General features: G+C 41.6%; 1 protein-coding gene across 2 annotated transcripts in view; it reads right to left on the bottom strand.

Annotated features, from left to right (window-relative positions):
• LOC104999121 (von Willebrand factor A domain-containing protein 8-like) overlaps positions 1-15,355 on the bottom strand; it is a 135,829-nt gene that overhangs the window by 105,737 nt on the left and 14,737 nt on the right. For both annotated transcript variants that reach the window (XM_010854591.1, XM_010854592.1), the window contains exon 2: positions 10,285-10,362. In XM_010854591.1, the coding sequence (XP_010852893.1) occupies positions 10,285-10,362 (78 nt within the window). The remainder of the gene's footprint in view (positions 1-10,284; positions 10,363-15,355) is intronic.

Below are 15,355 nucleotides of genomic sequence, written 5' to 3' on the forward strand. Positions count from 1 at the left end.
CTACCCCTCGGCTTCTCAGTGGAGCCTCGGGAACTCGGCACCCTGCCCGGGCCTCGTGCCTCCAGAGCCTGCGGTCCCGGCTGGCACCACCTCCCCGGGGGTGGCCCTAGTCCGGGCGGAGGAGTCGAACTTTGGGATGCGCCGGCCGTCGCAGGCTGCGGCCGCATGGCCTCCCTCACGCAGGCCCCAGTTATTTCAAATCCTAAAAAATGATGCTGTGAAAGTGCTGTACTCAATATGTCAGCAAATTTGGAAAACTCAGCAGTGGCCACAGGGCTGGAAAAGGTCAGTTTTCATTCCAATCCCTAAGAAAGGCAATGCCAAAGAATGTTCAAACTACCACACAATTACACTCATCTCACATGCTAGCAAAGTAATGCTCAAAATGCTCCAAGCCAGGCTTCAACAGTACACGAACCGTGAACTTCCAGATGTTCAAGCTGGAATTAGAAAAGGCAGAGGAACCAGAGATCAAATTGCTAACATCTGCTGAATCATCGAAAAAGCAAGAGAGTTCCAGAAAAACATCTACTTCTGCTTCATTAACTACACCAAAGCCTTTGTCTGTGTGGATCACAACAAACTGTGGAAAATTCTTAAAGAGATGGGAATACCAGACCACTTTACCTGCCTCCTGAGAAATCTGTACGCAGGTCAAGAAGCAACAGTTAGAACTAGACATGGAAAAACAGACTGGTTCCAAATCGTGAAAGGAGTATGTAAAAGCTGTATACTGTCACCTTGCTTATTTAACTTATAAACAGAGTACATCATGCAAAATTCTGGGCTGGATGAAGCACAAGCTGGAATCACGATTGCCCGGATAAATATCAATAACATCAGATACAGAAAGTGAAGAGGAACTAAAGACCCTCTTGATGAAAGTGAAAGAGGAGAGTGAAAAAGTTGGCTTAAAACTCAACATTAAAAAAACGAAGATCATAGTATCTGTTCCTATCACTTCACAGCAAATAAATGGGGAAACAATGGAAAGAGTGACAGACTTTATTTTGGGGGGTCTCCAAAATCACTGCATATGGTGACTGTAGCCATGAAATTAAAAGACGCTTGATTGCTCCTTGGAAGAAAAGCTATGACCAACCTAGTCAGCATAGTAAAAAGCAGAGACATTACTTTACCAACAAAGGTCTATCTAGTCAAAGCTATGGTTTTTACAGTAGTCATGTATGGATGTGAGAATTGGACTCTAAAGAAAGCTGAACACCGAAGAATTGATGCTTTTGAACTGTCGTGTTGGAGAAGACTCTTGAGAGTCCCTTGGACTGCAAGGAGATCGAACCAGTCCATCCTAAAGGAAATCAGTCCTGAATATTCATTGGAAGGACTGATGCTGAAGCTGAAACTCCAATACTGTGGCCACCTTATGCGAAGAACTGACTCATTTGAAAAGACCCTGATGCTGGGAAGGATTGAGAGCAGGAGGAGAAGGGGATGGCAGAGGATGAGATGGTTGGATGGCATCACTGATTATCAATGGACATGAGTTTGAGCAAACTCCGGGAGTTGGTGATGGACAGGGAGGCCTGGCATGGTGCAGTCCGTGGAGTCACAAAGAGTTAGACACAACTGAGTGACTGATCTGAACTGAACTGAACTAACTGCCAGTATGAGAGTATTAGAGGTGGGGACTTTGGCAGGCCATTTGGTCATGAAGGTGGAGCCCTCATAAATGTGATTAGTCTTCTTCTAAAAAAAGATGTAAGAGCCTGCTCTGTATCTCCACTCTCTCTGCCATGTCAAGAAGTCAGTAGGAGGGATCCTCATAGAACCTAACCATTCTGGCACCCTGACCTGACTTTCAGCCTCCAGTTTCATTCCCAGGTATTTGCCCCAGGAAAAAGAAAACATTATGTTCACACAGAGTTGTTGTTGTTCAGTCGCTCAGTTGTGTCCGACTCTTTGCGACCCCATGGACTGCAGCAAGCCAGGCTTCCCTGTCCTTTGTCATCTCCCGGAGCTTGCTCAAACTCACGTCCATTGAGCTGGTGATGCCTCCCAACCATTGTGTCCTCTGTCGTCCCCTTCTCCCCCTGCCTTCAATCTTTCCCAACATAAATGTTCATAGCAGCTTTATTTTAAGAGCCTCAGAATGGTAACAATGACATGATATCCATCAACAGATGAATGGATAAACAAATTGTAATTATTTCATATAATGGAATACTACTTGGCAATAAAAAGGAACAGACTAACATGGAAGAATCTCAAAATAATTATGCTGAGTGGTAGAAGCTAGACAAAACCAGAATATATGCTGTATTATTACATTTATATAAAATTCTAAAATATCAAACTAAATCTACAGAGTTGATGAGAAATTCCCAGAAAATGGAGGAACCAGGGGACATTATATGTTCATGCTAAGTTGCTTCAGTTGTGTCTGACTCTTTGCAACCTATGGCCCTGCCAGGCTCCTCTGCCCATAGGATTCTCCATGTAAGAGAACTAGAGTGGGTTACCATGCCCTCCTCTATGGGATCTTCCTGACCTAGCTATGAACCCACATCCCTGACATCTCCTGCATTGCCAGGTGGGTTCTTTACCACTAGCACCACCAACAGTATTTATAATTAGGCTTATGGATGATTTGAATTTTTTTTTTTTTTTTAGTGTTTTCCAAGTTTTGTGTATTGATGTTTTATTTTTGTAATAGGAACAAAAAATTATATTTCTTTTGAAAAACCATACTGCAAACTAATCAGAGCCATACTGAAGAAGAGAACTGTGATAGACAAGAGGAAGCAGCAATAGGATGGCCAACATACATGAGAATATTCTGACTAATCAACAGGTCACAATTTAATACCTTAAATTCAATTTGCAATTCAACCTCTTGAAACGCTTATCTATAAGGTGTTGTTAAATTGTGATAATTTACAAAGGACGTCTTTGGTCTTAATGTAACTAGTCATATTCAAAACAAGACAACCACCAAAAGCATAAAATGAGATTAAGGAATGACCATTGGTTATGAACGCAACTCCGAAGAACCAAGAATTTTTAGGTCCTGTCAAATGAGTCAAATTCTTTAAACGTAAAGCATGAAGTTTATATTTTTATGAGTCAGATCACAGAAAAAGCAGCTATGATAGATGTATTCTCCAACTTAATAAAGCTTCACTTTAAACATGAGGGTTTATTAGCTTTTTAAAAATAAAATCTAATATATGCTTATTGTAACAAAGAAAAAAAATCTAAAAATGTAAAAGAAATATTAAATGACACCTTCCATTTCCACCCCACTCCCAACCCAACGCCACAGGAAAAAAAAATCAAAGAGCCTGGACTGTGGCCTTCCACACTTTTCTTTTTACACAGGAAAACATGTAATACACCTGAAAAGAGTATTTCAAGTTTTTTTTTTTAAATACTTGAACAAAAATTGTATTAAACTTTATGTACTATTCTGAAGGCTTCAATTTTTGCTTAACAGTATCACATGGATACCCTCTAGGTTCCCAAAAATAAATCTAATTTATTCTTTTTTAATAGCTGTGAAAACTTCCATAAAATATCTATATAATAATTTATCAATCATTCCTCTATTGATATAGTCAGATTGCTTTTAGTTTTGTCACTATCAAAAACAATAAAACGCTGCTATGTATGTTGTGTACAAACATCCTTTTTATGTGCTGATTTTTCCCTTGGTGAATAGAACCTAATAGAGAAACTGTTACATGAAGAAGACATTTTATTTTAATAGCAACTACCATATTACATTCCAAAGAAGTCAAATGAACTCACACTTCCATAGCGATATATGAAATGCCATTTCCCTGCAACCCTGTAGGTACCAGACATTATAATACTTTTCAGTTTGGGCCCAAATGATGCGTGAATATTACTATCTTATTGTATAATCTACATCTCTCTAACTATTAAGCAGCACTAGAACATATGTACATACACACTCACTGGCCATCTGAATTTCCTGTCCGATAGTGAGCTGCTTTAAATCCTTTGACTATTTTCTATGGGATCATATGATGTGTCTCATCATTATATATTTATATATTAAGGGTATTAAGCTTCTATCTATCATATATAATATATTTACATTAAAAACATAATCTTTAAGTTAGGTATTTACTACTTGAATTCATTTAAACAATGTCATTAATGGCAACTAAACTGCCATGTAGATCCAAAGAAGCCTATTTAACATATTACCCAGCTCTTGTACATCTGCAATGAGAGCTGCAGAAAGCAAAAAAACCCGCCATTAGCTAGAAAATAAAAAACAATAAAACACATCAAAAAAAGTTAAGTCATCATTGGTATGGTACTTGGGACAAAGAAGATTAGAGAAAAATTCAGTTCAGTTCAGTCGCTCAGTCGTGTCCGACTCTTTGCGATCCCATGAATCGCAGCACGCCAGGCCTCCCTGTCCATCACCAACTCCCGGAGTTCACTCAGACTCACGTCCATCAAGTCAGTGATGCCATCCAGCCATCTCATCCTCAGTCGTTCCCTTCTCCTCCTGCCCCCAATCCCTCCCAGCATCAGAGTCTTTTCTAATGAGTCAACTCTTTGCATGAGGTGGCCAAAGTACTGGAGTTTCAGCTTTAGCATCATTCATTCCAAAGAAATCCCAGGGCTGATCTCCTTCAGAATGGACTGGTTGGATCTCCTTGCAGTCCAAGGGACTCTCAAGAGTCTTCTCCAACACCACAGTTCAAAAGCATCAATTCTTGAGCGCTCAGAGACTCTAGAGGAGACTTCAGGGCATGTTTAAGAGCTTTAAAAGTTGAGGGGGCTCATCCTTTTGAGAGTACTATTCTTAAAAATGTATCTAAAGAAATCTCAAACGAAATCCTTTTCCCAAAGTAAATTCTCATATAACGAGAAGCAATTAGGACAATAGTAAAAATAAGGCAAATCATAAGGATTGGAGGCTTAGGTTCTCAGACTGTTTCTCAAGCACTGATTACTAAGTCAGGGAATCTTAGGTAACACTTCCCTGGAGGCTTTCGTGTAACCTCTGTCACTAAGTCATTAAAACTGACAAGTAGCTGCAATTTAATGCATTATCTATCCTGACACAAAGGTGACATAGGTTCCCCATGCTATTCTGTAACACTGGTGAATCTCTCAAACCGCTTAAAATTATTTGCAAACTAAAGACAAAGGTTTCCCCACATAGACACTAAAAAATCTTATCCTGTTAATGAGGCCCAAACTCACCATTTTAAAAGCACAATATTGTAATTCTTGCAGTAAATCTTTATGGGCCTAATTGCTTAGATAAGAGTTCAGTGTGTCCAGTAAACCTCAACTGACCTCACATACAATTGGTTCACTGACTGCAACAAGATTATGTAAGGAAGCAGAAATATAACTGAGGTCAGGTTTAAAGTTATCTATTGAAAACCTGCTACCCTGGAGCACTACTTCATAAGTCAAATCCTGGAAGAAATACTAGCTTTGATACAATATAGTTTAACTTCAAGCACAAATACATGAAGAAACCCCTTTTCAGCAGTGGCCAATTTCAGCTAAGCCTTGAGATTTGGTTTTTATACAGAAAGGCCAGAAAGGCTTCAATTATCCACTTTAACACTTGCAGGTGAGAGACTAGGGACTAAGATGACAAGTGGAAGTTATAATGGTCAAGGCAGGAGGTGACAAGACCTAGATAATAAAAAAAACTAAAGAATAGTCCAACTGCTGTCTATTATGTGCCAGGCACTGGGCCAGATATTGGAGCTAAAAAGATGTATTGCTGTGTCCAGTGCTATGAAAGCAGACAACAGTTCAAATGAGAAGCTGACAATGACTACAAAATATTAAGCACTCATTACCTCAATCAAATGGTCAACGAATTAAGAAATTTCATTTTGACAATATTGCTTTTGTGTGGTTTTTAACTGAATTTTAGACTTCTACTTAAGAATATCTCCAGACTATAGTTTCTGCCAATTAGCAGTATTTCTACCATTCCATTAAATAGATATTAAATAATAATATCAGGGATCATAGTTCAATACTGTGACTTTTATTTCTTCATTACTGGAATACAACAGTGATTTTCAATGCTCTGAAAAATAATGTTAAGATAGTTGATACCATGCTTCAACTATTTCAATATTTTTCAACAATCCTTCACACTTCTAAATTCCAAAAGAGTTTTCTAGCATCCCAGGACTTACTCTAAAGAAAGCAGCCAGAGACACCATGGCAGACTAAAAGGAAAATCAAACGGAAGTATGGAAATCTGGGTTTTGCTACTAATTAATTAGTCTTCTTACCTCTTCCAGGTCCTACTTTCCTGGCTGTGAAATGAGTTCCAGAGAGGACAATAATTGCTAAAGTTCCTCTCCTGAACAAAAGTCTATCATTTTATGTTTCATTTCAAAATACTGAATATCCAAAAGGCAAAAAGCTAAAATGAAGCATAGATACAAGAAGGAAAGGGACACTTTTTGGTACCTTTAGTACCTTTTGGTACTTCAATGAAGCACCAAACCTCATCAAAACATCCTCTCCAAAGTACTTTAACATATTTTTAAAAATAAGTCCAGAGGAGAAAAAAAATCCATCAAACTCCTCTCATAATCAAAACCCATAATGACTTATCAGTCATGTTATAGCAAGAATGAAGCCAAAGAACTATAATTTTCCCATTCTGGAAATAGTCCTTGAGAGAGGAAGAAAAACTTCAAAGAATACAATATGTGAACACAATACAGTAAATAGATGCATAAAAACAGGTTATATTATACAATACAATATATCTATCTAAATATGTAGCAACCACAAAATGCCTATGTGAATGCATGAGAGTGTGGTCAAATTAGCTTGGCCACTTTTCCTATTTCAAGACAGCCAAACTCCCAACCATCTTTTTTGTATAAATGGCACAGTTTCTCATAAGACTAATAGAGCGATGTAGCAATTTACTACCGGGTAAAACATATGCTTGATATATGGTCAGCTTGATATATGGGAGAAACAATGATGAATGGGTAGCAGGCACAGACCACCCGATTGCTTACAGTATAAACTCTCCTCTGATAAATTTCAAAGGGTAAGCTACTAGTAGCAAAACACAAAAGAAATGAAAACTTTTGATTACATAAGAGATGCATACAAACAATAATAAAAATTGAAAGTATGTAAGCCAGAAAATGTGGAGGGCTTTTCTTTGTTTTTCTGGGGGATTTTGGTGACAATTTATGGGAGTTTTGCTATATTTAGAAACAGATACCTTTTACACTTTGGGACTTGGTCTCAGCCAGCCCTTCAGTTATTTGTAAAATATGAGAATACTTTCAAAGAATAGGCTTCTAAGTTTTAAAAACTGATATTATTGCTAGGATCCCTTGAGTTCCTGAAGCTGATACAGATGACCTTATTAATTCTCTCAAATAAGAAGATCCTCAAAATGGATAAGTACTTTGATTACAACAGAGTATGTCAGCAGACCCCAGCCAGGGTACTGTGGCATCTTAGTTGTTAAAAGAAGAAAAGGCGGAACTTCCCTGGGGGTACAATGGATAAGAATCCACCTGTCAACACAGGGGACACAGGTTCAACCCCTGGTCCGGGAAGATCCTGCTGCCGCGGAGCAACTGAGCCCGGGCGCCACAGTCACTCCTGAGTCCGTGCTCGAGAGCCTGCCAGCCGTAGCTACCGAGCCCACGTGCTGCAACGACCGAAGCCTGTGCGCCTACAGCCGATGCTCCGCAACAAGAGAAGCCACTGCAATGAGAAGCCTGTGCAAAGGGACTTCCCTAGTGGTCCAGGGGTTAAGAATTTGCCTTTCAATGCAGAGGACGCGGATTCAAACCCTGGTCGGGAACTAAGATCCCACTTGCTGCGGGGCTACTAAGTCCAAGAGCCGCAGCTAGAGAGAAGCCCACGTGGTACAACTAACACCCAACACAGCCAAGTAAATAAATAAATGTTTTTTTAATTGTGCAGCAAGACTTTTAACATACAAAGATATAATTTGTATGACAATAACAATACAAAAGAAGTAGAAGGGAACAGCTATATTGGAGCAAAGTTTTTATATACTATTGAAATTAAGTTAGTATTAATCTGAATAGGTTTGTTTTAAATTAAACTGCTAATTTTAATCCCTAGAGTTACCACTAGGGTACTATTTTTTGAGGAAAATAACTCAAAAAAATATATATATATATAGTAAAGGAAAAGCACAACAGAGTGGAGGGGACGGAGCGCAGAGCCTTTTAGGAGGCAGAGTCAAGGGAACTGTGTATTGGATGAAAGTGAGATCTTCTCCCTTAAGAAGCACATGGTCTACTGAAAGAATCTGAAGAGTGAACAAAAAATTATATTGTGCCCAATGACTGGAACATAGACTAGGGGAAGGACAGTCACAGGAAATAAGGCTAAAACTGGATCATAAAACGTAAAGGCCTTTGTTCCTAAGGAGTCCGTTTAAGGGATTTTGAGAAGAGAATTGACATGATTTTGAGCAAAGAAATGATGGTAGGTCATTAGAGAAATGCAAATCAAAACAATAATAAAATACCATTTCATACTCATGAAAATGGCTACCCTAAAAAAGACAATAACAAGTATTGGTGAAGATACGAAGAAACTAGAATCCTCATACATTGCTGGTGGGAAGGTAAAATGGTACCACCTCTTTGGAAAAAGTTTGATAATTCCTGAAAATGTTAAACATAGAGTTATCGTATCACCTAGTAATTCTACTCCTAGGTATATACCCGGAGAAGGCAATGGCACCCCACTCCAGTACTCTTGCCTGGAAAATCCCATGGGCAGAGGAGCCTGGTAGGCTGCAGTCCATGGGGTCACAAAGAGTCGGACACGACTGAGCGACTTCACTTTCACTTTCATGCACTGGAGAAGAAAATGGCAACCCACTCCAGTGTTCTTGCCTGGAGAATCCCAGGGACGGGGGAGCCTGGTGGGCTGCTGTCTATGGGGTCACACAGAGTCGGACACGACTGAAGAGACTTAGCAGCAGCAGCAGCAGGAGCAGGTATATACCCAAGAAAACTGAAAACATACGTCCATACAAAACTTGTATATGAACATTCATAGCAGTATTATTCATAATATTCCCAAGCTGATGAATGAATAAAACACAGAGTGATATATCCATACAATGAAACATTATCTAGCCGTAAAAAGGAATGAAGCACTGATACATGGTACAACACGGATGCACCCTGAAAACACGATAAGTGAAATAAGCCAAACACAAAGAATACATGTCAGATGATCCCATCTATATGAAATGTCAGAACAAGCAAATCCACAGAAACAGAAAGTGTATTAATGACTGCCAAAGGCTAGAGGGGCAGCAAGGGGAAGTGGAGGAGGAGGAAACAGGGGGTAACCATGAATGGATGTGAGGTTTCTTGTTGACCTAAAAAATGTTCTCAACTTACATAGGGGCATGGTCACACAATTTTGGAAATATTCTAAAAACCACTGAGTGGCACACTTTAAAAAGGTAAATTTTGTGGTTTATTAACTACATTTCAATAAAGCTGTTATAAAACAAAAACCATGATGAGTTACCATTTCATACCTAGTAGAATGAGTAAAACCAAAAAGACTAGAAATACCAGTGTTGGCAAGGATGGGGAACATTGGAGAACTGTGTGGCAGTGCTGAGTACAGTTAAACAGGTATCTACCCTATGACACATCAACTCCTAGTTATTTGTTTAAGATAAGTGAAAACTTGTGACCACAAGCCCTGTACAGAAATGTTCACAGTACCTTATTCATAAGAGTCCAAAAATGGAAACCATCCAAATGTCCATCAACAGAACAAATAAATTATGATATATAATTATACAATGGAAAATTACTCAGCAATGAAAAGCAAGCTGATAGGTACAGGAATATGGATGAATCTCACAAGTATTATCTTGACGGAAAGAAACCAAACACACAGAGAAACACACAGACACGAAAACTATACCTTAACTATAGGATTCTATTTATAGAAAGCTGAAGAATAGGCAAAACTAATCTGCCACAGCAGAAGCGAGAGCAATGGCTTCCAGAGCCGGGTAGAGGGAAGGGGCACAAGAGACCCTTCAGGGTGAGGAGAGCAATGTTGGTGCCCACACACATTTACAAAACTGTCAAACTAATCAAAACGAACGCCTAAGATCTGTGAATCTTATTAAGTCTAAATTTTATCCCAATTCAAACAGAAATAGCAAGATGTAGACAAAGATTCTACTAAAACATTCATGGATGAAGTGATACAAAGTGAAAAATTCATAAATAAATGATTATTTCTTACTGTAGTTTTGTGGCACAAGTTCTGGGTTCTTAGGATTTTTCAACTTGTAGGATACATCTCCAATATTAACTGTATCACCTAAAAAGAGAATACAGAAACACAATCATCATAAGAAACAAGTTAAGAAAGCAACACCCTATGCCTTTTGCAATCCTGATGCTCCTGACTACAGACAGGGATGGGTGTATCACAGCTATGAGTGTCAGGCGACCACAGCCTCACCTGTCCACGTCAGGCCCTGTGATGTGAAGCTGGCATCTACAGTATAAGTTACACATGCATGCGTGCTAAGTCGCTTCAGTCGTGTCCAACTCTTTGTGACCCCATGGACTGTAGCCTGCCAGGCTCTTCTGTCCATGGGATTTCCAGGCAAGAATACTAGAGTGGGTTGCCATTTCCTTCTCCAGGGGATCTTCCTGAATCAAGGATCAAACTTATTTCTCCTGAATTGGCAGGCAGATTCTTTATCACTGAGCCACAAGGAAAGCCAAAATACTGTTAAAGACTCGTGTATTTACACTATTTCATTTAATCTTGACTCTAAGTCACCCAAGGCATCTGTGAGCTATTTCATAGAATTGCTGTAACAGAAACTCCATGTCAAACTAGCTCAGTACAAGGACATTGTGGGTTTTGTTACTGCAGTTCTGTGAAGTAGCTCACAGGAACCAAAAACACAACACCATGAAGAGACCTAGGCTCTGAACTAGCCCACAGTATGCCAGGAAAGGCCACAGGATGCGCAGTCCAAGACACATCCCAGGAGCAACTCACTGAGAGACCAGCCCCAGCACCACCAGCTTCACTATGGAACACCATGGGCAGGGGACAACTTTCTCCCCTTTTATTTTGATATGTCTCAAACCTGTAGCAGAGTTTAAAAAACACTATCTTAAGAAGCAAAAGTCATGACTCTTCATCTTTCAAGTCTTCAGAGGCATCTTCTAATAAAAAGCACACTGTCCTAAGTAAACTGTTCTTGCAGTTTTCCTAACTCCGTCATGACTCAACCTCACAGGCAGGAAAACTGAATCGACCCAGCCTACGTCATTAGTCAGAGTCTGACTGCCCATGTACACAGAGCTGGAAGCGCGAACCACCGACTTCCAGGGTAGAGCTGGGACCCTGCCTGCAAGCATGCTGGCCAGGCAGGGACACCCTCCCCACCCCAGCATGGACAGCCTCCCCCAACCACCAGCCCCCACCCCCGTAACGGCCCCCAACTGCCGCTTCTCTCTCTCTTTCCCTCTCCCCTCTCCCTCTTCCTTGCCCCTCACCTCCTTGCTCCTCCTCCTACCTCATTATGACTCAAGCTTTCTTTGCCTTTCCTTCTTCTGCTCTTCAACTTCTTATTGGGTGTGGAGGCCCCATTCTGGCCTCTTTTCTATCTATAATCGCTTCTTGATGAGCTCACCTGGTCTTGTGCCTTTAAGTGCAATATATTGCTTGCTCCCAAATTTATACCTGTAATCTAGACCACAGAACTCAAAGCATGGGCAACAACAGTCTCTGAGATGCCTAACAGTCACCTGCCAGTTGGCATATGCAAAACTGAACTTCTGATCTGTGCGTGCTCCACCCACAGTATCCCCCAATTCAGCTAATGGCAACTTAATGCTTCCAGTTTCTCAGACCAGAAATCTTACAGCCCGTCTTAACTGCTCTCTCCCACACCCACCAGAAAACAGTACTGACTCTGTCAGTACATGTAGTATTGGGCTTCCCTGGTGATCTAGTGGTTAAGAATCCACATGCCAATGCAGGGGACAGGGGTTCGATCCCTGGTCTCAGAAGGTGCCACACACCTCAGGGGAAATTAAGCTTAAGCACCACAGCTACTGAGCCTATGCTCTAGAGCGTGAGCTCTGCCACAAGAGAAGCCACCTCAATGAGAAGCCCACTCGCCAAAACCAGAGTAGCCCACTCTCCCCACAACTAGAGAAAGCCCACGCACAGCAATGAGAACCCAGGCAGCCAAAACTTAATTAATTAATTAAAAAAAAAATATATATATATATGTAGTACTGCCCACTTCTCCCGCCATCCTCCACCACCACAGTGCCGACCCAAGCCAGTTAGGGGTTTACGACTTCAATCCAGTTTCTCCTTTAAACAGCGTTCTCTCACCTCCTTACACATCTCCAGTCTCAATGCTCGCACTCTACAGTTAATGCTCAACAGAGCACCCACAGTGATCACAAGAACACAGGAATGCAGTGATGCCAGTCCTCTTCTCAACCCTCATCTCTGCAATGGCCTAAAAGGCTATTTCTGATCCGGCTCCCCACTTCCCTTCTCCAGTCATCTCCTACTAGCGTCCTCCTCTCTCCTACTCAGCCGCAAGGTCTCTCACTGTTCCTTCAGCATGTCAGACATGTATACATTTTAGGCTTTTGCGCTGGATTTTCCTACTGACTGAAGTGCTTTTCCTAAATACATCCATTATCAATCACGGCCCCAGCAAGAAACTGATAGTTCATTCAAACTGAGGAGAGAATAATTAAGGAAGCATTTATGAAGGTGTGGGCAGAGTCTGGGAAAACCAACAAAGATGGAGCAGTGCCCTGGGACTAGCAAGAACAGAAAGGCATTACCGCCACCGGGCCTGCAGGCGCAAGGGCGAGCGCATGGAGTGGGGGGCGAGCGCACGGAGGGGGAGTGGGGAGCCGCACGGAGCGGGGGGGCAGCGCATGGAGGGGGCGAGCGCAGTCAGACGACAAACACGGCAAATCCAAGGTGGTGCCCGGCAAGGGGCGACCAGGGAGTAAACACGAAGCAAAATGACAGGTCTGAAAGGTGACAGGAGACAGCTTTAAAATCATATCTTAATACGTCTCTCTCACAAGTGATGGAAGAGGAGGGGAAAAAAAGAAGAATATAGGAGTAGAGATGATCCCTTCCTGACCTTTTGGCTAAGACCAAGTGTAGAAGCAAAGACCTGAAAACATTATAAACCACTTACCCTAAATCACCCTTATAGAACACTACACCCAACAATGGCAGAATTCTCTGTAAATACACACGCCAACAGTCACCAAACTAGATCTCTGGCTGCACCATAATGCAAGTCTTAATAAATTTCAAACGACTGAAATCATACAAAGTATACTTTCTGATCAAAATGGAATTAAACTAGAACCTCATAACAAAAAGATAACATTTGGGAATCAAGTAACAGGCTTCCAAAAACCCCAAAGAATTCACAATGGAAACTGGACTCATTAAGAAACAGTGTAGTGGGCTTCCCTGGTTGGCTCAAAGGTAAAGAATCCACCTGCCAATGAAGGAGAAACAGGTTTGCTCTCCGGTCCAGGAAGACCCCACATACCATGGAGCAACTACGCCCATGCACCACGACTACTGAGCCTGTGCTCTGGAGCCTGGGAACCGCAGCTCCCGAAGCCCAAGCACCCTACAGCTTGTGCTCCGCAACAAGTGGGTCCACTGCAATGGGAAGCCCGCGCACCACAACTAGAGAGGGGCCCTGCTCACCACAACTGGAGAAAAGCTCTCACAGCGGCAAAAACACAGCCAGCCCAACAACTAATAATGATTATTATTAACTAATAAACAAACAGGGCAGTGATCAATTAGCATGCCTGCTGAGGCAAAGAGGAAAACAACACTCACGGGGTGGGGGCATTTGTCCTTCCTGCCTCAAATGCCAATGTTCTTGGCTAACTGCTGTTACCATGCTACACTTTGCTGAATCATCTAATTCATACCAATGGCCCCCCTTTGACCTCTGTACAATTAAAGTCTTATGTGTCTACTTTGGCTGAGATCTCTCTCCTGAGTTCCACACCTCTCAGTAGCCTTTTGGACACTTCAAAATTCCAGACACACCTCAAATTTAACATGAGAAGAACAGAACTCTATGTTCTCTATATGTGTTGTCCAGCCATCTACAACCAGCTCTACCAGATCTACCTGAGAAAATGATGCTTTTCATCTCAGAGACGTTACTTTACTGACAAAGGTCCGTCTAGTCAAAGCTATGGTTTTTCCAGTAGTCATGTATGGATGTGAGAGCTGGACAATATAAAAGGTTGAGCACCGAAGAACTAATGCCTTCGAACTGTGATGCTGGAGAAGACTCTTGAGAGTCCCTTGGACTGCAAGGAGATCCAACCAGTCCATCCTAAAGGAAATCAGTCCTGAATATTCATTGGAAGGACTGATGCTGAAGCTGAAACTCCAATCCTTTGGCCACCTGATGTGAAGAACTGACTCACTGGCTAAGACCTTGATGCTGGGAAAGATTGAAGGCGGGAATCTCCTTCAACAGAGGATGAGATGGTTGGATGGCATCACCTACTCAATGGACATGAGTTTGAGCAAGCTCCGGGAGTTGGTGACGGACAGGGAAGCCTGGTGTGCTGCAGTCCATGGGATCGCAAAGAGTCGGACATGACTGAGCAACTAAACTGAACTGAACTGATCCATAGAAAAGCATTAAATTCCTTAACTTGGGTTATCTGTTTTTTGGTTTTTTTTTTTTCTTTCATTAACAGTGATCTTTTGATGTGTTCTGAGTAGCTGATCTTTACTGCAAAATCTCCTACATACTCTGACTCCCCCTCATTGCCTCTTTGGAGCAGTCTCTTGAGATGCTATGTCCTGGGTTTGAAGTCCTCAGAAAGTCTGCTAAATAAGACGTAACTCTCAACTTCTAGGCTGTGCACTTTTTTTAGACAACAGTTTTGTCAACCAAGCAGGGCATACTTCTCTCCTTTGCCTAAACTCTCTGGGGATCCAGAACGCTGACAGAACAGAGGCCTCTTGTGCCCGTCCACCTCCACAGAGTCCAGATGAATCTGGGTCTCTCCTGGCTCCAGGATCTCCTGTTAATGGCTGATGACTCTGAGTTTCATTTGGCAGCATCTAACAGGTACCCGCCTCTCCAGCTTAAAGATATTAGGGAGTGACCCCCCCTAATCTAAAGGTATTAGGGGAGCCCTGTTGAAAAACACTGAGACATCCCTAACTGGAAGATAGGGGAGTCTGGAATTAGCTCAGTAAAAGAAATCCAGAGGTCTGAGTTGAGAGCTTGGGGAGGAGAATGACTTGA

Source organism: Bison bison, unplaced genomic scaffold (assembly GCF_000754665.1).
Source record: "Bison bison bison isolate TAMUID 2011002044 unplaced genomic scaffold, Bison_UMD1.0 scf7180017864345, whole genome shotgun sequence".
NCBI lineage: Eukaryota > Metazoa > Chordata > Mammalia > Artiodactyla > Bovidae > Bison > Bison bison.